This window comes from Pagrus major, chromosome 5 (assembly GCF_040436345.1).
Source record: "Pagrus major chromosome 5, Pma_NU_1.0".
Classification (NCBI taxonomy): Eukaryota; Metazoa; Chordata; class Actinopteri; order Spariformes; family Sparidae; genus Pagrus; species Pagrus major.
Window position 1 is genome coordinate 41,282,883 of NC_133219.1, and position 25,976 is coordinate 41,308,858.

The following is a 25,976-nucleotide window of genomic DNA, read 5'->3' on the forward strand; positions in this document are numbered from 1 at the left end:
AAATATAACGTAAATATAATGTAAATATAATGTAAATGTAATGTAAATATAATGTAAATATAATGTAAATATAATGTAAATGTAATAATAAGTTAAAAAAACAAAGGTACAAATTTAACCCTGAGGAACTAATACTTGTAGTAATAGTGCTTGTAGTACTAATACTTGTAATAATAGTGCTTGTAATACTAATACTTGTAGTACTAATACTTGTAGTAATAGTACTTGTTGTACCATTACTTGTAGTAATAGTACTTGTTGTACTAATACTTGTAGTAATAGTACTTGTTGTACTAATACTTGTAGTAATAGTACTTGTAGTACTAATACTTGTAGTAATAGTGCTTGTAGTACTAATACTTGTAGTAATAGTGCTTGTAATACTAATACTTGTAATACTAATACTTGTAGTAATAGTACTTGTTGTACCATTACTTGTAGTAATAGTACTTGTTGTACTAATACTTGTAGTAATAGTACTTGTTGTACTAATACTTGTAGTAATAGTACTTGTTGTACTAATACTTGTAGTACTAATACTTGTAGTAATAGTGCTTGTAGTACTAATACTTGTAGTAATAGTGCTTGTAGTACTAATACTTGTAGTAATAGTGCTTGTAGTACTAATACTTGTAATAATAGTGCTTGTAGTACTAATACTTGTAGTAATAGTGCTTGTAATACTAATACTTGTAGTACTAATACTTGTAGTAATAGGACTTGTTGTACCACTACTTGTAGTAATAGTACTTGTTGTACTAATACTTGTAGTAATAGTACTTGTAGTACTAATACTTGTAGTAATAGTGCTTGTAGTAATAGTGCTTGTAGTACTAATACTTGTAGTAATAGTGCTTGTAGTACTAATACTTGTAATAATAGTGCTTGTAGTACTAATACTTGTAGTAATAGTGCTTGTAATACTAATACTTGTAGTACTAATACTTGTAGTAATAGTACTTGTTGTACCACTACTTGTAGTAATAGTACTTGTTGTACTAATACTTGTAGTAATAGTGCTTGTAATACTAATACTTGTAGTACTAATACTTGTAGTAATAGTGCGTGTAGTACTAATACTTGTAGTAATAGTGCTTGTAATACTAATACTTGTAGTACTAATACTTGTAGTAATAGTACTTGTAGTACTAATACTTGTAGTAATAGTGCGTGTAGTACTAATACTTGTAGAAATAGTACTTGTTGCACCACTACTTGTAGTAATAGTACTTGTAGTACTAACACTAGTAGTTTTTGCAGTTGTTGTAGCTATAACAGCTGTTTGTGATGTCACTCTGGTTCTGCTCTCTGATTGGTTGCTTGTCCTGCAGGTTCAGAGTGTTCTCAGGATGAGAGTGGCGCGGCGGCCATCTTTGCGGTGCAGATGGACGATTACCTGCAGGGGGCACCGGTCCAGTACCGCGAAGTCCAGGGTCATGAGTCCAGTACCTTCACCGGATACTTCAAAACTGGACTCAAGTACATGGTAACTACAGGGGCAGTACACCAGTACTACTGTTGTGTATTTGTACTGCTCTCATGAGAAAAATACTTTAGTAGTACTGAGAGTATTACTGCAGTACAGAACAAAGATCCTATCTGTAGAAAGAGCCACTACTCTGATTCTTGTTGAAGTCAGTGAAAACAGTTTGTGGCACTGATGACATCACTTCCTCTCACACAGAAAGGGGGCGTGGCCTCAGGGTTCCAACATGTGGTGACCAATGATGTGGAGGTTCAGCGACTGCTGCAGGTTAAAGGTCGACATGTCGTCAGGGCAACGGAGGTTCCTGTCAGCTGGGACAGTTTCAACCATGGAGACAGTTTTATACTGGACCTGGGAGAGGTGAGACAGGTGGAGAGGTGAGACAGGTGGAGAGGTGGGACAGGTGGAGAGGTGAGACAGGCAGAAAGACAGTTCTGAACCTGTCTCTCTCTCTTTACAGGAGATCATCCAGTGGTCTGGTTCCCATAGCAACCGCTTTGAGAAGCTGAAGGCAACCATTGTGAGTATGACATCACTTCATGACATCATCATCATCAGAGACATCATGCGACTGATTAATTAATCGATCGATTGATTGATTGATTGTTTGATTGACAGGTATCTAAGGGTATCCGTGACAATGAGCGGTGTGGGCGGGCCAAGCTGCTGGTCTGTGATGAGGAGGAGGAGCCAGAGAGGATGCTGGAGGTGAGCAGAGCGGTCACATGACCACAGGATACTACAAGTACACTATATACTACAGTACATGTACCACATATTGTACATGTTGTATGTTTCCACACAGAACAGACGTAAAGGTTCAAGGACGCGTTCAAGATCTCTTGACCTCTGACCTCATCCTGTCGACCTCTGACTGCCTGTCGACCCCTGACCTCATCCTGTTGACCTCTGACATCATCCTGTCGACCTCTGACTGCCTGTCGCCCTTTGACCTCATCCTGTCGACACTGACCTTGTCCTGTTGACCTCTGGCCTCGTCCTGTCGACCTCTGACCTCGTCCTGTTGACCTCTGACTGCCTGTCGACCTCTGACCTCGTCCTGTCGACACTGACCTTGTCCTGTTGACCTCTGGCCTCGTCCTGTTGACCTCTGACCTCGTCCTGTCGACCTCTGACCTCGTCCTGTTGACCTCTGACTGCCTGTTGACCTCTGACCTCGTCCTGTCGACCTCTGACCTCGTCCTGTTGACCTCTGGCCTCGTCCTGTCGACCTCTGGCCTCGTCCTGTCGACCTCTGGCCTCGTCCTGTCGACCCCTGACCTCGTCCTGTCGACCTCTGGCCTCGTCCTGTCGACCTCTGACCTCGTCCTGTCGACCTCTGACCTCGTCCTGTCGACCTCTGACTGCCTGTCGACCTCTGGCCTCGTCCTGTCGACCTCTGGCCTCATCCTGTCGACCCCTGACCTCGTCCTGTCAACCTCTGGCCTCGTCCTGTCGACCTCTGACTGCCTGTCGACCTCTGGCCTCGTCCTGTCAACCTCTGACTTCATCCTGTCGACCCCTGACCTCGTCCTGTTGACCTCTGACTGCCTGTCGACCTCTGGCCTCGTCCTGTCGACCTCTGACCTCGTCCTGTCGACCTCTGGCCTCGTCCTGTCGACCTCTGACCTCATCCTGTCGACCTCTGACCTCGTCCTGTCGACCTCTGGCCTCGTCCTGTCGACCTCTGACCTCTGACCTCGTCCTGTTAACCAGGTTCTCGGGGAGAAGCCGGAGCTGCCTGAAACTCACAGTGATGACACCAAGATGGACGCCTCACACAGGAAACAGGCAACACTTTACAAGGTAACATTCGATGACAACACAGTGACGGTGACGGTGTGCTTCTCACCTGGGCGATGTATTCATCCAATCAAGTCACTGTGGTCACTCATGATTTTATTGTAGCAGCAGGAAGTCCTCACCTGTCTGTCTGTCTGTCTGTCTACCTGTCTGTCTGTCAGGTGTCTAATGCGGATGGCAACATTGAGGTTACCACGGTAGCAGAGAAACATCCATTCTCCCAGGATGCTTTGCAGTCCAGCGATTGCTTCATCCTCGACAACGGAGCCAATGGACACATCTACGTGTGGAAAGGTTCAGACTGGTCTGACACCAGTTCACTCACTCACCTGTCCTGATGATGTAGTTTGTAATAAAGGTGTGTGTGTGTGTGTGTGTGTGTGTGTGTGTGTGTGTGTGTAGGTAAGGAGGCGAACCCTGAGGAGCGTCACGCCGTTCTGAAGAGCTCAGAGCAGTTCATCGTCAAGATGAACTACCCAACACATACACAGGTAAACAGGTGGAGCTCACCTGTCCGTCCAGGTGAAAACGTGGCATCAGCACAGACTGATCGACCTGTCCTCACCTGTCCGACCTGTCCTCACCTGTCCGACCTGTCCTCACCTGTGTGCTGTCTCCCTCAGGTCCAGGTCCTTCCTGAACACGGGGAGACTCCGCTCTTCCAACAGTTCTTTAAGAACTGGAGGGACCCCGACGACACCGTCGGCATGGGAACGGCCTATGTATGCAATCAGATCGCAAAGATTGAGAAGGTAAACCAATCAGGATGAAGCTCAGGACATTTTCTCTTCAGACTGCTCTGTCACTAACTGCTGATTGGACAGGTTCCGTTTGACGCATCGACGCTCCACCAATCAGATGCCATGGCAGCACAGCACGGGATGGTGGACCGAGGAGACGGAGAAAAACAGGTGAGGGTGGGGCCAGGTGTGTCTGACCAATCACAGTGCTGTTGCAGGAGGAGGCGGACCCCACCAAAAGTTGCTAAGACTCATGGGAGATGAAGTTCTTCACTACAGACAAAATAATGTTTGTTTTATGGAGGGTAAAATGTTTGTCTGTCCGCCTGTCTGTCTGTGTGTAGATCTGGCGTATTGAAGGATCTGATAAGGTTCCCGTGGATCCGTCTTTGTTTGGTCAGTTCTATGGAGGAGACAGTTACATCATTCTGTATCACTACCAACACAACAACAAAGAGGGTGACATTATCTACATATGGTGAGATCACACACACACACACACACACACACACACACACACACACACACACACACACACACACACAGTGGACCTGTTTGTAACACAACAGCTCCCTCTGGTGGTGACTTTTATTATCTTTATTATCTGTTTTCTGTCCTCAGGCAGGGGGCGGAGTCTAGTCAGGATGAGGTTGGAGCGTCGGCCATCTTGGCTGTCCAGCTGGATGATGAACTGGGGAGAGGTGCTGTACAGGTACAGTCGCTGGGAACTCTGGGACCAGTTTTCTGACTCCACTCAACCACTGTGTCAAACCCTCTGAATCGCTCACTCTGTCTGCAGGTGCGGGCTGTTCAGGGAAAAGAGCCGGCCCACCTCATGAGCCTGTTCGGGGGCCAACCAATGGTGGTGCACAAGGGCGGGACTTCCAGAGAGGGCGACCAATCAGAGGTGGCAGATATCCGCCTGTTCCAGGTTCGAGCCAATCCAGCGGGAGACTCCAGAGCTGTGGAGGTGAGACATCAGACGACAGCAGTTTTAGTCTGTGGGGTGTTCATGTCCTGCACTTCCTTTAGTCCCTGAACGCCCCATGACATCACATCACATGATTCTCAGGCTGGTTAATGTTCTGGTCCCAGTGTGAACCAGTCTGACCTGTTAAAACCCTCCTCAGGTGGACCCGTCCTCCTCCAGTCTGAACTCCAGCGACGTCTTCCTCCTGCTCTCCTCCTCTGGGTGCTGGATGTGGAGCGGGAGGAGCAGCAGCTCAGCTGAGGCTCAGGGAGCCGAACACCTGGCTGAGCTCCTTCAGGTGACCCCCACCTCTCTAAAGGAGGGGCAGGAGGAAGGTGAGGGTGACGGGGGACACTTCCTGTTTATTTGTCTGTCAGCTGTTTAACCTGACCGCACAGTCTCTGTGTTGTGTGTGTGGTTACAGATGCATTCTGGGATGCGCTGGGGGGGCAGGAGGAGTACTGTCGCTCCCCCCGGCTGAAGAACAACATGGAGGCTCATCCCCCTCGCCTGTTCGCCTGCTCCAACAAGACCGGGAACTTCCTGGTGTGTCTGCAGACCCGATCACACGACCCGATCACACTACTGTGGTTCTATTTCTAATGATCACTGACGTTGTTTATAACTGACTGATAATTAGTTGTGGTGGATTATTAACAGAATGTTAACGTTAGCTTGTTAGCTAACATTAGCTTCTTCAGGTGGACTTTGTGGCTGTCGTGTTAAAAGTGTTTGTAAATGATTTGATTATAAAATATTATAAGAATGTTGTTTTTAAGTTATACTAAGGCTCTGTGTGTGTGTGTGTGTGTGTGTGTGTGTGTGTGTGTGTGTGTGTGTGTATGTGTGTGTGTGTGTGTGTGTGCGTGCGCGTGCTCAGATGGACGAGGTTCCAGGTGAGTTGACACAGGATGACCTCCTTCCTGATGATGTCATGATTTTGGATACCTGGGATCAGGTGAGTCTCTCATAACATCACCCCCCATCTGTGTCCTCACTTCCTGTGTCCTCACTTCCTGTGTCCTCACTTCCTGTGTCCACCTGTAGGTCTTTGTTTGGATCGGAGACGAGGCTCACGAGGAGGAGAAGATGGAGGCGGCATTTTCAGGTGAGAAGGACAGGAGGTGACATGGACGCTAACTGAACCTGGTCCAGGTGACTCAGGACGCTAACTGAACCTGGTCCAGGTGACTCAGGACGCTGACTGAACCTGGTCCAGGTGACTCAGGACGCTGACTGAACCTGGTCCAGGTGACTCAGGACGCTGACTGAACCTGGTCCAGGTGACTCAGGACGCTAACTGAGCCTGGTCCAGGTGACTCAGGACGCTGACTGAACCTGGTCCAGGTGACTCAGGACGCTAACTGAACCTGGTCCAGGTGACTCAGGACGCTGACTGAACCTGGTCCAGGTGACTCAGGACGCTAACTGAACCTGGTCCAGGTGATTCAGGACGCTGACTGTGTGTTTGTGTCCAGCCGTCAGGTACATTGAGAGCGACCCGGCGGACAGAGATCCTCGTACCCCCACTGTGACGATCAAACAGGGATTTGAACCTCCGACCTTCACCGGCTGGTTCCTGGGCTGGAACCATGATTACTGGACCGTCGACCAGCTGGAGCAAGCCATTGGACGCCTGTGACAGAGTGACATCACTTCCTGTTTAAACATCAACAAGGAGCTCTGAGTTCTGATTCGTTCTTATAGATAAAATCTGTTTCTGTCAGCTGATGTAGCACAGGTGTGTGTGTGTGTGTGTGTGTGTGTGCGCGCGCCTGCTTGTTGGCGAGGTTTTACTAATCGCCATAGCAACCGTTTGATAGTGTAATAGTTTATTGGAGCATCTCTTTATAAATACTGATATTGATAAATAACAATAACAGAAAGTTTCATAAATACAGAAGAACAGAGACAGAAGCCACAGTGAGTCCAGCAGAGTCTAGTAGAGTCCAGCAGAGTCCAGCAGAGTCTAACAGAGTCCAACAGAGTCCAACAGAGTCCAACAGAGTCTAGTAGAGTCCAGCAGAGTCCAACAGAGTCCAACAGAGTCCAACAGAGTCCAGCAGAGTCTAGTAGAGTCCAGCAGAGTCTAGTAGAGTCCAGTAGAGTCCAACAGAGTCCAGCAGAGTCCAGCAGAGTCCAACAGAGTCCAACAGAGTCTAGCAGAGTCTAGTAGAGTCCAGTAGAGTCCAACAGAGTCCAGCAGAGTCCAGCAGAGTCCAACAGAGTCCAACAGAGTCCAACAGAGTCTAGCAGAGTCTAGTAGAGTCCAACAGAGTCCAGCAGAGTCTAGTAGAGTCCAACAGAGTCCAGCAGAGTCTAGCAGAGTCCAGTAGTCCAGTCTGTACACAACAGCAGTGTGTGTGTGTGCATGTGTGTGTGTTCACAAACAATTCATCACAATTTAAAGTTTTTAATTTTACAATAAAATCTGCTGTTTACATTAAAATCAGTAAAATTTTCTGAAACAACACAAACTAACGTCTCACATCAACCTCTGACCCAGATCAACTTAACGCTATGGAAGCCCCGAGCGGCCAAACGCTCAACACAATCACATGAGTGTCCTCGCTAACAGATTCCCCCTGCTCCCAGTCTTTCTGCTAAGCTAGGCTAACCCTCTCTGTGCACTGGACACACAGACAAGAAGCTGATCTGACAAAAGTGTTGGACTGTTCCTTTAAGACGAGATCTAAACATAAAGAATATATTCATATGAACTGTCGACGGGGCGTCTCTCAATAAAGTTTAACTTTTTCATATAAACACAAACTGCTGAACACCAGAGCCATATACAGCCACGGTTGGTCCAGTTAGTCCAGTCAGACCAGAGTCATATATGGACAAAGTTACAACAAAGCCGTATAGGTGGAGTTATTCCATTCAAACCACAGAGTCCAGTCCAGAGCCATGTACAGGTGGGGTTGTACCAGTTAGTCCAGAGCCATGTACAGGTGGGGTTGTACCAGTTAGTCCAGAGCCATGTACAGGTGGGGTTGTATCAGTTAGTCCAGAGTCATATGCAGTCAGAGTTGGTCCAACAGGAGGAGTTGTTCTATAATAAAGACGTGCAGTTTGGTTGTTTGAGGCTCTCAACAGGAAGTACCAAAAGGAAACAGGATATGATGTCAGACTTCTGTTAAAAAAGGAAACATGCAAAACAGGAACTGAGGGGTAACCTAGCAACAGGAGGTCAGCGGTCACATCCATCTCTGGGAGGTGACAGTTGATTGGCAGGTCTGTGGTAACTACGACGGTGTTGATTGGTTGATTTTTGAAAGGCGGGGTTAAAGGGTTAGCCCCGCGTCCCGCTGCCACTCACACTTCAGGCAGATAAGCCCCTCCTCCTCCTTCCATCAAAGCCAATCGGAGCTCAGCAGTTGCCAGAGTTCCGGAACTCTCCGTTCTCGGTGATCTGCAGAGACGACGTGTTGCTAGGAGACAGACCATTCCTCTGTGATGTCACAGCGTAACGCTCCTTCAGCTGAGTCAGCGCCGCCATCAGACGACTGTTCGCTGCGTCGAGACTCGTGATCCTCTTCTCCTGAGAGACAGACAGGCAGGAAGAGAGACAGACAGATAGGAAGAGAGACAGACAGGCAGGAAGTGAGACAGACAGATAGGAAGAGAGACAGACAGGCAGGAAGTGAGACAGACAGATAGGAAGAGAGACAGACAGGCAGGAAGTGAGACAGACAGATAGGAAGAGAGACAGACAGGCAGGAAGTGAGACAGACAAATAGGAAGAGAGACAGACAGGCAGGCAGGAAGTGAGACAGATAGGCAGGAAGTGAGACAGACAGATAGGAAGAGAGACAGACAGGCAGGAAGTGAGACAGACAAATAGGAAGAGAGACAGATAGGCAGGAAGAGAGACAAACAGGCAGGCAGGAAGAGAGACAGACAGACAGACAGGAAGTGAGACAGATAGGCAGGAAGAGAGACAAACAGGCAGGCAGGAAGTGAGACAGACAGGCAGGAAGAGAGACAGACAGACAGGCAGGAACTGAGACAGATGGGCAGGAAGAGAGACAAACAGGCAGGCAGGAAGAGAGACAGACAGACAGACAGGAAGTGAGACAGATAGGCAGGAAGAGAGACAGACAGGCAGGCAGGAAGTGAGACAGACAGGCAGGAAGACAGACAGACAGACAGACAGGCAGGAAGTGAGACAGACAGGCAGGAAGACAGACAGACAGGCGGGAAGAGAGACAGACAGACAGGCAGGAAGTGAGACAGACAGGCAGGAAGACAGACAGACAGGTAGACAGACAGACAGGTAGGTACCTGTGCCTCTATGATCTTCTGTTTGGAGTCAACAACCGCCTGCATATCGGAGTGATCCTTCTTCAGCTCCTCCTCCACCGCCATTAACCTGCACAGGTCAGAGGTCAGAGGTCACAGGTCAGAGATCAGGTCAGAGGTCAGAGGGAACAGGTCAGAGGTCACAGGTCAGAGAGAACAGGTCAGAGGTCACAGGTCAGAGAGAACAGGTCAGAGGTCAGAGATAACAGGTCAGAGGTCACAGGTCAGAGAGAACAGGTCACAGTTCAGAGAGAACAGGTCAGAGGTCAGAGAGAACAGGTCACAGTTCAGAGAGAACAGGTCAGAGGTCAGAGAGAACAGGTCAGAGGTCACAGGTCAGAGGTCACAGTTCAGAGAGAACAGTTCAGAGAGAACAGGTCACAGGTCACAGGTCAGAGGTCACAGGTGGGGGACTGGAGTCACATGACTCGAGGGCTTGAGACAGAAGACACATTCTGTTTTGTTTTTGACCTGATTGGCTGATTTTAAGTGCAAACAAGGCGACCTATCAGGACGCAGCAGTCTGTCATGAGGAGGCTGTTCAAATAATAATGATAATAATAATATTGACATAGTGCTGAGTTGTGATAGTTGATGTGGGCTGTATGAACTCATACTGCAGTGTTTCCCACACATTGACTAATTTGTGGCAGTGCGCCACAGAACCAACATCGACCGCCACATATTGGGTTTCGTTTGTTTTTTTTAACGCTTCTTAAAAATGCAGCGTGTTCGTTCAGCTGCTCTCCTCCGTCTCTCTGTCACTCACACGTCTCACACACTGCCCCTCCCCTCCGTGCACACCGCCCCTCCCCTCCGTGCACACCGCCCCTCCCCTCCGTGCACACAGCCCCTCCCCTCCGTGCACACCGCCCCTCCCCTCCGTGCACACCGCCCCTCCCCTCCGTGCACACAGCCCCTCCCCTCCGTGCACACCGCCCCTCCCCTCCGTGCACACAGCCCCCCCCTCCGTGCACACCGCCCCTCCCCTCCCACTGCCCCTCCCCTCCGTGCACACAGCCCCTCCCCTCCGTGCACACCGCCCCTCCCCTCCGTGCACACAGCCCCTCCCCTCCCCGCACCACGCCCCTCCCCTCCGTGCACACCGCCCCTCCCCTCCCCGCACCACGCCCCTCCCCTCCGTGCACACAGCCCCCCCCCTCCGTGCACACCGCCCCTCCCCTCCCACTGCCCCTCCCCTCCGTGCACACAGCCCCTCCCCTCCGTGCACACTGCCCCTCCCCTCCCACTGCCCCTCCCCTCCGTGCACACCGCCCCTCCCCTCCCCGCACCACGCCCCTCCCCTCCGTGCACACCGCCCCTCCCCTAACAACGTGGAAGCTCCAGATTTGGTGCAGACGGCTGCTGAAAGTCACAAGTATTTGGTATCTTCAGACAGACAGACAGGTGTAGAGACAGACAGACAGGTGCACAGACCTGCTGATGATGCTGTTCATCTGGAGGTCTTTATCGTCCTGCAGCCTCCTCAGTCTGCTCTCTGTGTCCTCCAACCGAGCCTGAGACACACACACACACACACACACACACAGATGTGATCAGATGCATCAGCTGAGCTTCTCTACAGGTGAGATTCAGGTAACTCCTCACCCGTATGTCTCTGATCACAGGTGAGTCAGCTGACTCAGGTGTGTTCAGGTAGCTCAGGTGTGACTCACCTGGTACTCCTGCAGCATGCGTTGGTTCTGCTGGTCCTGGATCAGCAGTCGGGCTTCACACTCGTCCTGTCGCAGCGCTGCGACTCGCAGCTTCTCCTGCAGCACCGCAATCTCCTGCTGGTACTGCACACACACACAGAGTCAGGCCCAGTACACACCAGTAGAACCAGTACAGACCCAGTGGGAGGAGCCTCTCACCTTCTCTATGAGGGCGTCATCATGGCGATCGTCCTCCGTGTCGCCGTATGAGGAGGCAGAGTTCATGTTGAGCAGCCAGGCGGCAGTCCGGTCCAGTGCACAGGGAGACGGAGCCTGAACACACACAGAACCAGACTGAGGCTGTCAGCTGTTTCTATGACAACACCTATCACACTGACAGGTCACCATGGTGACTGCCTGGTTACCTTGGCGGCAGGTCGCTGTTTCTCAGGGCTGTCGCCTTTAGACGATGATGACGTCTGTCTGAGACGAGACTGACTGCTGCTCGGCCAATCGGGACTCGATGACATCATGCTGCCAGAGGCGGGGCGTGGAGGGTAGGCGGGGCCTCCGCCACCGCTGAGCATGCTGGGAGGCGTCCGACCTCGAGGAGGTCCTGGTGGAGCGGAGGAGGGTGGAGGAGGCTGATCGATGCGCCTCTGAGGACCTGAGGAGTTCTGACGAGGGGGGGCAGTGCTACCTGAGGGGGAGGGGCAACAAAAGTGACATCACTGGGTGAGCCTGTGATGGACAGGTAAGAATTGTCCAATCAGCGAGCTGAACACCTGGAGGCTCAGGTGACGAACACCCGGAGGCTCAGGTGATGAACAGGTGAGAACGGTGTGACCGACCTGAAATCAGCCGTCCTTCTCATTAAAACAAACAACATATACAGTGATCAGGTTTAAATCTATCTGATCAGTTTATTGATCAAGTATCTGAAGCGGTGAATCACTTCCTGTCTTACCTGTGAGCGTCTCGTTCAGGGACAGAGCTCGTCTCGAATACTCCTCCCCGCTGCTGCTGCTCGACATGGCCGACATCCTCTCCCCCCTCTCTCCTCCTCCCAGCCCCACTGACATCTGGGTAAGAAACGCTGGTTTTGTTGCCATGGCGTTCCTGTCGTCTGCGTTTCCCTGCGACCCCACCGAGCCGTCTGATGGAGTGGCGTCCATCTGCTGCCTTGGCGAAGTGGTGGTCATGTGATACACTGGGTTCTGGAAGGAGAGGGGAAGGAGCCCCGTCCTACGCTGCCATTGGCTATCATCAAGGCCATCGCTAGGGGAGGAGTCCTGCAGGTCGACCAGGGACAGACTGCGGCTCTCATTGGTCAGTTCTGGCCCCTCCCTCCGGCCCCCGTTGGTCATTTCGAAGCCCGCCTCGTTGTCATTGGTCTCTGAGTAGGACGAGCTCGGAGCCGGAGAGCCCTGCAGGCCTACAGGAAGTGACATCATCAGAACAGAACAGTTAAACTCAGAAGTCAAAGGTCAGGAGTCATGTGAATGATGCAGGTCAAAGGTCACCTGAGGCCGGCTGAAGGCTGGATCCTTTAGTGACGAAGAACAAGTCTTTGTTCTCCGGAGTCGGAGACGGGAGTCTGGTGAAATCTACCAAACTACACACACACACACACACACACACACACACAGACACACACAGACACACACACACAGTGTATGAGCTGTCTGAAGTTAATCTTATTTGTAATCATTAAGTCTTTTCTGCCGGATGCTAATGCTAACATGATGCTAACCCTCCGTCCAGTCCAACGCCGCCCTGCAGGCCGATGGAGGGATTACAGGTCGCCAGAGGAGGAGAGAGGGGCGGGGACAGAGGGGGCGGAGACAGAGGGGGCGGGGACACCACCCGCTGAGGCTCCGGAGAGGAAATGGAAACACAGCCCGGATTGGCCACGCCCCCAGGGTTAACCAGAGCTGCAGACACGTCTCTGAGGATCCGAGGAAGAGGACCGAGCTTCGACAGGCATGACTGGAGAGACAGACAGGTAGAGAGAGAGAGACAGACAGATAGAGAGACAGACAGGTAGAGAGAGAGAGAAACAGACAGGTAGAGAGAAGGTCTGTAAAATCATCGAACAAGTCAGGAGGATACTGAAAACTAACAGGTGTGTCACCTGGTCAGGCGTGTCACCTGGTCAGGTGCGTTACCTGGTCGAGCTCGGTCAGCAGGGTGTGCAGGCTGGACAGCTCTCTGCCGAGGTCGATGTATCCGTCAAAGCCGGCCGTGTGGTTCAGTCCGTCTGGGTTTGAGATCTCCTGCAGGAAACGCTGCATGCTGCTCCACTGACGCTCCACAAAGTCATTCATGAACAACATGTACTCCTCCTTAGTGCCGAACCTGCAGGCACAGGTGACAGGTACAGGTGACAGGCACAGGTATGGCTACGGGTACAGGTCAAAGTACTTTTTAAAAAATCACACCCATCCAGCTCCTTCACAATAAAAACCCTCCAACTCCTTCACAATAAAAGCCCTCCAGCTCCTTCACAAGCTCAGACTTACTTGCTGAAGTTGGCAAGCGTCTGGATCACTTTGGCGATGAGCGTTAAAGTTCTCGCTGAGCGTTCGTCGGGGTATTCCTGCATCAGGTCAAACAGCGACGGTGACATCACAGCCGGACACAGGAAGCGCAGGAACAACGAGGCGCTGATGAGACGCTCACTGATGTCTGGTCGACCCCGGTTACCACACTCCTGTCGCCATGACGCAAACACCTCCTTCAGCTCCCGGGGGAAGACCCTGAGGGGGTTATACTGTGTATTAACCCTAACCCTTACATATTATATACTGTATATCTGTACACGTGTGTGTGTGTGTGTGTACCTGTAGGAGTCGAGGATCTTGCAGAAGGCGAGCTCGCAGCACATCCTCAGGTTGGCCTGATGCTCTGAGAGGTCAGAGGTCGCACAGCGAGACGGGTCCACTTCACAGTTCTCATCTGACTCATACAGAGCTTTAATGAACTCACCTGAACACACACACACACACACACACACACACACACACACACACACACAGAGTTAATGAACAAAATAAACACGACTGATAAAAATCACGATAAATGTCACACACACTCTGTGTGTGTGTGTGTGCATGTGCATGTGTGTGTACCAAGGGCGTCCTGCAGGTACTTCTGTCCAATCAGCTTCAGGTATTCCTCGATACTTTTCGTCGCCAGCGTGTTTTCTCTGAAGATCAGCTGGTCGTTGTCACGGCAACGGTCCACCTCTGACATCATCAGGTCTGTGAGGAAGTCCTGCAGAGAGGGGTCAAAGGTCATCCTCATTAAAACTTTAACAGAGGAAGTCAGATGAGACACTCCGGCGCCCCCCAGTGGTCGTTTGAATATAATGACGGTATGACATCATCACAGCTGCAGCACATGTCACAAACAGAGATGAAGTTGTTGTTTGTTACATTTACTCATTTTCAGACATTTTAAACTGAAGAATTCTTTTATTTTGAAGGTGTTGTGGGTCAGGTGTGGTTACCTTGGCCTTGCCGGTGCTGTGCAGGATGTGTACGAGTGCAGCAGCAAGCTCCTCTTTGGCTCTCAGGCTGATGGAGGCCTCCAGCGTGTTGCAGAGCAGCAGGTAGTTGGAGCTGATGTACTCGGCGAACTCTTTGTACTGCTCCATCGGCAGGATGACGATGCTCTGATAACGAGCTTTGACCCGCACCGTCGGCACCGACGACTTACCTGAAACAAAACAACTACATCAATGCCTGAGAGTCTCTGCTGAGGGAAACTGAACATCATGTCACCTCCAACATGGGCTCATGTAGAAGAACTGCAGTGAATTCACCTGCATGGTGACCAAACTTTCCGTTTCTAAAATCTTCTAACTGTCCTGAAACCAAACTATTGATCCCCTCTGAGTCCACTGAGCCCCAAGTTTTGCCTGACAGGCTCCACACACTTTGTAAATTGATAAAGTATTTCCAGATGAAACTGGACCTACCTCTGCTCGTACTGGGCGTGCTCACTGCGTACCACTTCTCCACCAGCTGCCTGCCGGTCACCGTGGCAACAGGGATGTTGACCAGCCCGACGTAGCTGCTCTTGTCTTTCTTCCTCTTCCTGTCGGTGTCTTTGTAGAGATGAAGAGTGATGGCGCTGACGGGCGGCAGGCTGCTGAAGTCGAAACGCTCGCCCCAGAAGATGTTGTCAGTCTTCAGTTTACATGAAGTCCGAGCGTAGAGACTGTCGTCCAGACACAGCTCCACAAAGTACCTGAAGTACAAATACTACAGTCAGTACACTGATGTCCAGACACAGCTCCACGAAGTACCTGAAGTACAAATACTACAGTCAGTACACTGATGTCCAGACACAGCTCCACGAAGTACCTGAAGTACAAATACTACAGTCAGTACACTGATGTCCAGACACAGCTCCACAAAGTACCTGAAGTACAAATACTACAGTCAGTACACTGATGTCCAGACACAGCTCCACGAAGTACCTGAAGTACAAATACTACAATGATAAATGCAGTATAAATACTACTACAGTACATATACTCCTGTCAGTACAGAGGTGGATGCAGTAGAAGTACACAGAGTACCTCTTCTTGGCGGGCAGGTCCTTGGCTTCGATCACCCACACCGTCAGGACGTTCTCCAGCCTCCTGCTGTTGTCTTTGTTGGGGTGGACGGCTCGTCTCAGGTTCTCCATCCATTTATCTCGTTCTGCTGCTGAACGACACGAGAAACACTTTGTTCCTGTCGATGTCGTTACCTAGGAGACACGGGTCACAGGTCATCACCATGGAAACACCACAGGGGTCATGTGTGAGGCTGTGTGTGTGTGTGTGTTACCTCAAAGCAGTAGTCCTGTCCCAGCAGGGAGGAGTGAACTGGTTTGATGATCACTGATTGGTCCATCCTGAGCTCCAGAGATGACACACAGCCCGCGCTTAGCAATGACTCCTGGCTCCCACAGTGCAGCCGCCGCATCACACACCTGGAACAACAGGTACCTGTTTACACCAACGCTCCAGGTGAGATGATGATGTCAGCAGGTCTACAGTGACGTGTTTACAGCAGCCGTCAGCTGAAAGCTGTGACATCACAGTCTCTGAGGAGGTGGAGCCGAGTCAGTGAACAGGAACGCTAACTTGGCTGCATGGCCAACTGAACTCAATAGCTAACAGCAGCTACATTCAGCAGCAGTTAGCGGTTACTATAGCAGCAGGTAAAGGTATGAGTCCAGAGTGGAGGCAGAGCAGCTGGAGGATGACAGAAAATACTATGTGCATAAAACTCCCCAGAAACTGACGATGTGACGGCATCCTTCTTTTCATATGTCCATGACGGCATCATAAGAAATTAAGAGAGAGTTTATTGGGCGCAAAATTAGTACACGCCCTCGAGTGCAGGATGAGTCATCAACATCATTCATTGATTTCCAGGAAACTACAGACGCCGACCTACTGGTTTGGTGGCCTGTTGGTTTGATGGTCTGTTGGTTTGGTGGCCTGTTGGTTTGGTGGTCTGTTGGTTTGGTGGTCTGTTGGTTGGTTTGATGGTCTGTTGGTTTGGTGGTCTGTTGGTTGGTTTGGTGGTCTGTTGGTTGGTTTGATGGTTTGGTGGTCTGTTTGTTGGTTTGATGGTTTGTTAGTTTGATGGTTTGTTGGTTTGGTGGCCTGTTGGTTGGTTTGATGGTTTGGTGGCCTGTTGGTTGGTTTGGTGGTCTGTTGGTTGGTTTGGTGGTCTGTTGGTTGGTTTGATGGTCTGTTGGTTGGTTTGATGGTTTGGTGATCTGTTGGTTGGTTTGATGGTTTGGTGGTTTGATGGTCTGTTGGTTTGGTGGCCTGTTAGTTGGTTTGATGGTCTGTTGGTTGGTTTGATGGTCTGTTGGTTGGTTTGATGGTCTGTTGGTTTGGTGGCCTGTTAGTTGGTTTGGTGGTCTGTTGGTTTGGTGGTCTGTTGGTTGGTTTGATGGTCTGTTGGTTTGGTGGCCTGTTAGTTGGTTTGGTGGTCTGTTGGTTTGGTGGTCTGTTGGTTTGGTGGCCTGTTAGTTGGTTTGATGGTCTGTTGGTTGGTTTGGTGGTCTGTTGGTTTAATGGTCTGTTGGTTGGTTTGATGGTTTGGTGGTCTGTTGGTTGGTTTGATGGTTTGGTGGTTTGATGATGTGTTTTCATTTTGGTAACTGCTTGGGGAATAATGTTTGGATCTTGATGAAAAACCTCAGATGTATTTGGTGGCTGGTATCTATGACTGAGAACAGTTTGATGCGGATCCAAACAAACATCTGGATCTAGCTGATAAATGATTAAATATGTTTTATCTGATACTGGATTAGGCTTGATTGAATAAAAGGAGACTGTTGGGCGTGGTGGAGGTATGCACTCTACTGAGGCCCTTTCAAGTTTATTTTTGGATGTGTAACTTAAGTGAACAGGTCTATCTGTTTGAAGGGACCAACAGCATTCTGAACCTGTTTTTTAGCCTGTATTGTTTGCATTGATTCAGACTGTCTCTATGAGAAGTACATGGACAATAAAGATAATGATATTGATTGACTGATGAGAAGCCAAACTACTCGTGATGTAACAATTCACCGATATGAATATGAAATCGATTTTAAAGTTAAAGATACGACTACTGAGTTAGCAGCTTCTGTTGAGTGAAGCTGCTACTTCACCTACACCTACTTCACCTTCACCTACACCTACACCTACTTCACCTACTGCTACTTCACCTACACCTACTGCTACTTCACCTACACCTTCACCTACACCTACTTCACCTACACCTACACTTACTGCTACTTCACCTACACCTTCACCTACACCTACTTCACCTTCACCTACTTCACCTTCACCTACACCTACTTCACCTTCACCTACACCTACTGCTACTTCACCTACACCTTCACCTACACCTACTTCACCTACACCTACACCTACTGCTACTTCACCTACACCTACACCTACTTCACCTACACCTTCACCTACTTCACCTACACCTACTGCTACTTCACCTACACCTTCACCTACACCTACTGCTACTTCACCTACACCTACTTCACCTACACCTACTGCTACTTTACCTACACCTTCACCTACACCTACTTCACCTACACCAACTGCTACTTCACCTACACCTTCACCTACACCTACTGCTACTTCACCTACACCTACACCTTCACCTACTTCACCTACACCTACACCTACTGCTACTTCACCTACACCTACTTCACCTTCACCTACACCTACTGCTACTTTACCTACACCTTCACCTACACCTACTTCACCTACACCTACTGCTACTTCACCTACACCTACTTCACCTACACCTACTGCTACTTCACCTACACCTACTTCACCTACACCTACTGCTACTTCACCTTCAGCTACTTCACCTTCAGCTACTTCATCTACTGCTACTTCACCTTCAGCTACTTCACCTACACCTACTTCACCTACACCTACTTCACCTTCACCTACTGCTACTTCACCTACACCTACTGCTTCTTCAACTACACCTACACCTACTGCTACTTCACCTTGACCTTCACCTACACCTACTTCACCTTCACCTCACAGTGTCTTCAAACTCTCGTATATATATAATATTTGTTCCATGTTTCTGGATGTAGATGTCAGCTGATTGGTTCATCCAACATGTGACATCACTGAGGATCAAACATTTTTATGAATAACTTTAAAGTCACGTTACTGATGGTCAGTTGTCGTTGAGCCCTGAACGTAGCACAGTTATCAGCAGAATGCTGTGATGCATTCACTGACACTGCAGAGGAATAAACCTCCCTCATGAACGATCTTGTTTTTCCACCAGTGTTTATCAGACTTATGCTAATGCTTACGCTACCAGCATCTGTGTGTGAGAGGCCAGTTAGCCACAGTTAGCCACAGTTAGCAGCTGGGGGGTCAACAACAGACCTCCAAGTCTGTGACATCACAGTGAGGGAGGGGCCAGAGGATTCTGGACTGAACTTTAATCCAAACTCTCTCACACACACACCTGAATTAACATCACATGTCAACAGGAAGCTGTGACATCATGTCGACAGAGAAAAAATAATAATTCAGTTCCTCTTTAAAATCATCAGACTGATGAAATGAAAGCAGCTAATTGTTCACACAGAGGGGGGTCAACTGTGACCTCTGACCTCTGACCACACACACACGTCTGAAGCATCCTGACATGAGCAGGATGATCTGTTATTCGTCCGTTAGCTCGTTATCTCTCGTCTTTATCTTAACGAGCTGCTTAACGTTAGCTGCTTACATGCTAATCTTTCTGTGTGTGTGTGAGCGCTGTAGCTTTATATTGTTGAGCTAAACATGTTGGCTAACAGCGTGTGACTAGCCTAGCCACATGCTAACATGGCAGGCTAGCTGTGTGCAGACTGGAGCCAGGTTAACACACACACACACACACACACACACACACACACACACACACACACACACACACACACACAAACACACAGAAACGCAGCATGCATGGTCATGCAAATCAGGTAGAAGACACCACCGTGCGCATTCACACACACACACACATACACACACACACACACACACACACTGCAGCACATTTATCTATTGAGACTCAGAGGACAAAGGCTGTTAATGCGTGCAGAGGATCAGTCGAGATACTCACCGAGCATCCTGTGTGAATGCTGAGGAGGAGGAGAATAAGGAGGAGGAGGAGAGGGGGGTTATGGGTCCATGTTCTCCTTCAGCATCAGGAGGAGGAGGAGAAAAGATGGAGAACCTGCTGATCCTGACGCTGTTTAGTCGAGAGGCTGAAGACCTGTCTGTCTGTCTGTCTGTCTGTACGTTAGCTTGCTGCTACCGATGCTACTCGTCTTCAGCAGCTCTCTCTCTCTCTGTCTCTATGTGACTCGACCGCTCTCTCTGTCAGCAGTGGCCCCTCCCTGCAGTGAGGCTGCCCTACTTCCTCCCCCTCCCCCCTCCCCCTCCCCTCTCAGTGCTCCTCTCTCTCCATCTTCACTGTGTAGTGTCAGTCTGGTCGTGGTGTTTGTGTTCGTCGGACCTGAAACCCGGCTGCTGTGGCGAGGACCCGGTCTCTGACCGAGGGGAGCACGCTGCAGCGACCGAGTCACTGGGGCGTCCATTCAACAGAGCTTCACCTGCTGCTCACCTCTCAGCAGATACACCTACAATTATCCAATCAACGATTCAAATGTTCTGCAGAGGAACCGCTCGCAGTTCAAACATTTGATTTTAACTTCCTTTAGGCTCTGGGAGCGACACGTCTGTGAGACTGTGCTGTGGGAGCAGACGGCAGGAGATCCACAACATCACAGGCTACAAAAGCAGGAGCGCCTCCATCAGCTGTGACACTGACAGAGGAGCAGAACACATTTGACTCCTCTTGACCTCCTCAGCACAGACTCAGCTGTGAAGTCTGCTCCGCCTCCAGAGGACCGGACAATGTCAGTGATCTCCTGCAGAGTGAATATAAGGCTGCTGGTCCAGATGATGTACTGACCGTGTACTGAAGACATGAGCCCATCAGCCAGCTGATGTTGTGACTGATATGTGAACACCTCCCTCTCACAGGAGGCCTCCAGACAGCCTCCATCCTTCCTGTACCTGAACGTCTGCTGTGTCGAGTCTTAATGACGCCCTGTGGCTCTCAGCCCGTCTGATGAAGTGTGAGAGGAACTGGTTCTCCAGCACGTCAAAGACAACATCCCTGCCGGCCTGGACCCTCACCAGTACACTTTCAGAACCAACAGATCCACAGAGGACGTCATATCGACTGCCCTCCACTCAGCCTGCACAGCTGGAGGATAAGAACAGCTGCATCAGGATGTTTGTTGACTTCAGCTGGATGTTCGTCTTTTTTACCCAGAAGTGACTTTAGTGACTTTGGTGCGATGACAAGTCAAAGGTGTTAATGTGGAGCTCTGATCTGTCTCTGAGACCCAGCAGACCAGGACCAGAGCAGAGGACTGGAACACAGACCAGGACCAGAGCAGAGGACTGGAACACAGACCAGGACCAGAGCAGAGGACTGGAACACAGACCAGGACCAGAGCAGAGGACTGGAACACAGACCAGGACCAGAGCAGAGGACTGGAACACAGACCAGGACCAGAGCAGAGGACTGGAACACAGACCAGGACCAGAGCAGAGGACTGGAACACAGACCAGGACCAGAGCAGAGGACTGGAAGGATTTGAACATGCACCACTTCAGATCCACGTTCTAAGCCTTCTTCTGGTGGTCAGGGGCCTCCCACCGCCTGAGCTACCTGACACCACACTGCTACCAGGTGTTTTCAGACCTGGATCCAGCAGGAGACCTCAGGCTGAACTGATCTCCCACAGACAAAACGACCAACACGGTTTCATCATATTCAATGAAGGAAACTGGAATTGTGGGTAATTGATAATTAATAATGTATGAATGAGTCACCTGGAGTCAGCCGTGGTGATCAGGTCGGACCTCAGGCTGGTCGGACGAGACAGTTTAGGCTGAGAGCGAGTACGACGAAGAGACTGCTTCAACCTCCGAGAGAGGAACCCCTGAAGAAGAAGAGGAGAAGAAGAAAAAAAAGAAAAAGTAGAAGAAAAAGAAGAAAGAGAAGAAAGAGAAGAAGAAGAAAAAGAAGAAAAAGAAGAAAGAGAAGAAAGAAGAAGAAGAAGAAAAGAGAAGAAGAAAGAGAAGAAAGAGAAGAAGAAAGAGAAGAAAAGAGAAGAAGAAAAGAGAAGAAGAAAGAGAAGAAAAGAGAAGAAGAAAGAGAAGAAAAGAGAAGAAGAAAGAGAAGAAGAAAGAGAAGAAGAAAGAGAAGAAGAGTGAATAAAAAAGGAAAAGTCAATCATAATCAATAATATGAATCAATCTGAGACTTATTGTTAAAGCAGATTAATGACTTAATGTGTTTTATTGGTTCTTAATGAAATAATCAGAAACATTCAACAGACTCAGGTATTAAACCTCCCACAATGCACTGCACACAGGACACTGCTCCGTGTGTTACATCACTTCCTGTCAGCAGCAGATATCAACAGAACAAACCTGGATCTGATCAATCAGCTGTCAGTTACTAATACTTATCAATAATCAAAGCCACTTCCTGTTCTGATCACATCCTCAGAGTCCTGCTGCTCTCACTCACACCAGAGAGGAGCAGTGAGGAGCAGTGAGGAGCAGTGAGGAGCGGCGAGGAGGAGGTGAGGAGCAGTGAGGAGCAGTGAGGAGCGGCGAGGAGCAGCGAGGAGCAGTGAGGAGCAGTGAGGAGCGGCGAGGAGGAGGTGAGGAGCAGTGAGGAGCAGTGAGGAGCGGCGAGGAGGAGGTGAGGAGCAGTGAGGAGGAGGTGAGGAGCAGTGAGGAGCAGTGAGGAGCGGCGAGGAGGAGGTGAGGAGCAGTGAGGAGGAGGTGAGGAGCAGTGAGGAGCAGTGAGGAGCTGCGAGGAGCAGTGAGGAGGAGGTGAGGAGCAGTGAGGAGCGGCGAGGAGGAGGTGAGGAGCAGTGAGGAGGAGGTGAGGAGCAGTGAGGAGCAGTGAGGAGCAGTGAGGAGCTGCGAGGAGCAGTGAGGAGGAGGTGAGGAGCAATGAGGAGCAGTGAGGAGGAGGTGAGGAGCAGTGAGGAGCAGTGAGGAGGAGGTGAGAAGCAATGAGAAGGAGGTGAGGAGCAGTGAGGAGCAGTGAGGAGGAGATGAGGAGGATGTGAGGAGCAGTGAGAAGGAGGTGAGGAGCAATGAGAAGGAGGTGAGGAGCATTGAGGAGCAGTGAGGAGCGGTGAGGAGCAGGTGAGGAGCAGTGAGGAGCAGTGAGGAGGAGATGAGGAGGATGTGAGGAGCAGTGAGGAGGAGGTGAGGAGCAATGAGAAGGAGGTGAGGAGCAGTGAGGAGCAGTGAGGAGCAGTGAGGAGGAGGTGAGGAGCAGTGAGGAGCAGTGAGGAGCAGTGAGGAACAGTGAGGAGGAGGTGAGGAGCAGTGAGGAGCAGTGAGGAGCAGTGAGGAGGATGGAGGAGCAGGTGAGGAGCAGTGAGGAGCAGTGAGGAGGAGATGAGGAGGAGGTGAGGAGCAGTGAGGAGCAGTGGAGAGGAGCAGTGAGGGGGAGGTGAGGAGCAGGTGAGGAGCAGTGGAGAGGAGCAGTGAGGGGGAGGTGAGGAGCAGTGAGGAGCAGTGGAGAGGAGCAGTGAGGGGGAGGTGAGGAGGAGGTGAGGAGCAGTGAGGGGGAGGTGAGGAGCAGTGAGGAGCAGTGGAGAGGAGCAGGTGAGGAGCAGTGAGGAGCAGTGAGGAGCAGTGGAGAGGAGCAGTGAGGGGGAGGTGAGGAGCAGGTGAAGAGCAGGTGAGGAGCGGTGAGGAGGAGGTGAGGAGCAGTGAGGAGCAGTGAGGGGGAGGTGAGGAGCAGTGAGGAGCAGTGGAGAGGAGCAGTGAGGGGGAGGTGAGGAGCAGGTGAGGAGCAGGTGAGGAGCAGGTGAGGAGCGGTGTTGAGGAGGTGAGGAGCAGAGAGGAGCAGTGGAGAGGAGCAGTGAGGGGGAGGTGAGGAGCAGTGAGGAGCAGTGAGGAGCAGTGGAGAGGAGCAGTGAGGGGGAGGTGAGGAGCGGTGTTGAGGAGGTGAGGAGCAGAGAGGAGCAGTGGAGAGGAGCAGTGAGGGGGAGGTGAGGAGCGGTGAGGAGCAGTGAGGAGCAGTGGAGAGGAGCAGTGAGGGGGAGGTGAGGAGCGGTGAGGAGCAGTGAGGAGCAGTGGAGAGGAGCAGTGAGGGGGAGGTGAGGAGCGGTGAGGAGCAGTGAGGAGCAGTGGAGAGGAGCAGTGAGGGGGAGGTGAGGAGCGGTGAGGAGCAGTGAGGAGCAGTGGAGAGGAGCAGTGAGGGGGAGGTGAGGAGCGGTGAGGAGCAGTGAGGAGCAGTGGAGAGGAGCAGTGAGGGGGAGGTGAGGAGCGGTGAGGAGCAGTGAGGAGCAGTGGAGAGGAGCAGTGAGGGGGAGGTGAGGAGCAGGTGAGGAGCAGGTGAGGAGCGGTGTTGAGGAGGTGAGGAGCAGAGAGGAGCAGTGAGGGGGAGGTGAGGAGCAGGTGAGGAGCAGGTGAGGAGCGGTGTTGAGGAGGTGAGGAGCAGAGAGGAGCAGTGGAGAGGAGCAGTGAGGGGGAGGTGAGGAGCAGTGAGGAGCAGTGAGGGGCAGTGAGGAGCAGTGGGGAGCAGGTGAGGAGCAGGTGAGGAGCAGGTGAGGAGCGGTGTTGAGGAGGTGAGGAGCAGAGAGGAGCAGTGGAGAGGAGCAGTGAGGGGGAGGTGAGGAGCAGAGAGGAGCGGTGTCACTGTGTCACCTGCAGGTGGAGCTGCTCAGCAGATCTACAGCTCCTGTTACCATGGAAACAGCAGGCTGATCCCAGCTGGCTGCAGGAGGTGTGTGTGTGTGTGTGTGTGTGTGTGTGTGTGTGTGTGTGTGTGTGTGTGTGTGTGTGTGTCACACCGTCACTCTGGTGGTGGGCGTGTCCCCGGCGGAGCCACTGGGCATGCTCTGTCGGCGGACCCCTCTCTCTGGAACATCTGGAAGAGACAGAGAGCATCATGGGAGTCGGCCATGTTGGCTCCACAGCTGTTGCTAGGGTAACTGGTGGTGACAGGGTTGCCATGGTGATCACCACCAGCAGTTGAACATCAGTTTGTTTCAATATGTAAATACATATATTTATGTAAAAATGAAAAATGCAGGACCTGGTCTGGACCTGGTCAGAGACCAGGTCCAGACCAGGTCCAGAGACCAAAGACCAGAGACCAGAGACCAGAGACCAGAGACCAGAGACCAAAGACCAGAGACCAGAGACCTGCGACCTGAGACCAGAGACCAGAGACCAGAGACCAGAGACCTGAGACCAGAGACCTGCGACCAGAGACCAGAGACCAGAGACCAGAGACCTGAGACCAGAGACCAGAGACCTGAGACCTGCGACCAGAGACCTGCGACCTGAGACCAGAGACCAGAGACCTGAGACCAGAGACCAGAGACCAGAGACCTGAGACCAGAGACCTGAGACCAGAGACCTGAGACCTGAGACCAGAGACCTGAGACCAGAGACCAGAGACCAGAGACCTGAGACCTGAGACCAGAGACCAGAGACCAGAGACCAGAGACCAGAGACCTGAGACCAGAGACCAGAGACCTGCGACCTGAGACCAGAGACCTGAGACCAGAGACCTGAGACCTGAGACCAGAGACCAGAGACCTGAGACCTGAGCTCATCCTCTTACAGAAGAGTGTCTGAGGGGGAAATTGGAGACTCCATGTTGGATCTCCATAACAACATGGAAGAAATCAGTTCAGTGACTCCAGACTGCTACAACTTTCAGTATAAAGACAAGAAGGTGAGGAGGCAGACAGGTGAGAGACAGACAGGTGAGGAGGCAGACAGGTGAGAGACAGACAGGTGAAGAGGCAGACAGGTGAGAGACAGACAGGTGAGGAGGCAGACAGGTGAGGAGGCAGACAGGTGAGAGACAGACAGGTGAGGAGGCAGACAGGTGAGAGACAGACAGGTGAGGAGGCAGACAGGTGAGAGACAGACAGGTGAGGAGGCAGACAGGTGAGAGACAGACAGGTGAAGAGGCAGACAGGTGAGAGACAGACAGGTGAGGAGGCAGACAGGTGAGAGACAGACAGGTGAGGAGGCAGACAGGTGAGAGACAGACAGGTGAAGAGGCAGACAGGTGAGAGACAGACAGGTGAGGAGGCAGACAGGTGAGGAGGCAGACAGGTGAGAGACAGACAGGTGAGGAGGCAGACAGGTGAGAGACAGACAGGTGAGGAGGCAGACAGGTGAGAGACAGACAGGTGAGGAGGCAGACAGGTGAGAGACAGACAGGTGAGGAGGCAGCTGGGCAGGGATCAAGAACATGGCCGCTGTGAGCTCCCTCCACCCACAGGACCATCCAGGTGGCCGGCAGCAGCCCAGCATCCCTCCCCAACGACCTCAACCCCTTTTTTCTAGATTTGAGACAGACACCACCCGGCTAGAAGCAATCATCTCCTCCCTCAAGCCTGCAGCAGCTGAA

General features: G+C 51.0%; 2 protein-coding genes across 3 annotated transcripts; one reads left to right on the plus strand and one right to left on the minus strand.

Moving 5' to 3' along the window:
• Positions 1 to 1,335: 1,335 nt before the first annotated feature.
• On the plus strand, positions 1,336 to 6,723 carry LOC140996284 (gelsolin-like). The gene is made up of 17 exons (XM_073466636.1): positions 1,336 to 1,486; positions 1,685 to 1,846; positions 1,947 to 2,006; positions 2,105 to 2,194; positions 3,203 to 3,292; positions 3,451 to 3,583; positions 3,692 to 3,780; positions 3,913 to 4,041; positions 4,114 to 4,200; positions 4,374 to 4,507; positions 4,651 to 4,741; positions 4,829 to 4,999; positions 5,160 to 5,334; positions 5,424 to 5,545; positions 5,880 to 5,957; positions 6,047 to 6,107; positions 6,478 to 6,723. Exons 1-17 carry the CDS (start codon positions 1,385 to 1,387, stop codon positions 6,639 to 6,641), a joined length of 1,938 nt encoding a protein of 645 aa, XP_073322737.1. The 5' UTR covers positions 1,336 to 1,384; the 3' UTR covers positions 6,642 to 6,723.
• A 502-nt stretch (positions 6,724 to 7,225) lies between these two features.
• On the minus strand, positions 7,226 to 24,499 carry LOC140996283 (disabled homolog 2-interacting protein-like). 2 transcript variants are annotated; one of them, XM_073466634.1, is made up of 19 exons: positions 24,397 to 24,499; positions 21,401 to 21,510; positions 15,801 to 15,945; positions 15,548 to 15,720; positions 14,942 to 15,213; positions 14,471 to 14,679; positions 14,091 to 14,235; positions 13,803 to 13,947; positions 13,482 to 13,718; positions 13,128 to 13,317; positions 12,713 to 12,948; positions 12,483 to 12,574; positions 11,927 to 12,394; positions 11,385 to 11,659; positions 11,179 to 11,292; positions 10,981 to 11,103; positions 10,742 to 10,821; positions 9,287 to 9,374; positions 7,226 to 8,543 (listed from the first exon to the last, which is right to left on the minus strand). In XM_073466634.1, exons 1-19 carry the CDS (start codon positions 24,439 to 24,441, stop codon positions 8,373 to 8,375), a joined length of 3,318 nt encoding a protein of 1,105 aa, XP_073322735.1. In that variant the 5' UTR covers positions 24,442 to 24,499; the 3' UTR covers positions 7,226 to 8,372. The 2 variants fall into 2 exon arrangements, with proteins under 2 accessions (XP_073322735.1, XP_073322736.1); XM_073466635.1 differs by lacking the exons at positions 21,401 to 21,510; positions 24,397 to 24,499 and adding an exon at positions 19,614 to 19,695.
• Positions 24,500 to 25,976: the final 1,477 nt, after the last annotated feature.

Coding starts and splice junctions, on each gene's coding strand:
- LOC140996284 (XM_073466636.1), top strand. CDS start 1,385: ATGGACGATTACCTGCAGGGGGCACCGGTCCAGTACCGCGAAGTCCAG. Junction 1,487..1,684: donor AAACTGGACTCAAGTACATG/GTAACTACAGGG, acceptor CCTCTCACACAG/AAAGGGGGCGTGGCCTCAGG. Junction 2,007..2,104: donor AGAAGCTGAAGGCAACCATT/GTGAGTATGACA, acceptor TTTGATTGACAG/GTATCTAAGGGTATCCGTGA.
- LOC140996283 (XM_073466634.1), bottom strand. CDS start 24,441: ATGCCCAGTGGCTCCGCCGGGGACACGCCCACCACCAGAGTGACG. Junction 15,946..21,400: donor ATCACCACGGCTGACTCCAG/GTGACTCATTCA, acceptor CTGTTGTTCCAG/GTGTGTGATGCGGCGGCTGC. Junction 14,236..14,470: donor ACAGCACCGGCAAGGCCAAG/GTAACCACACCT, acceptor CCCTCTCTGCAG/GACTTCCTCACAGACCTGAT.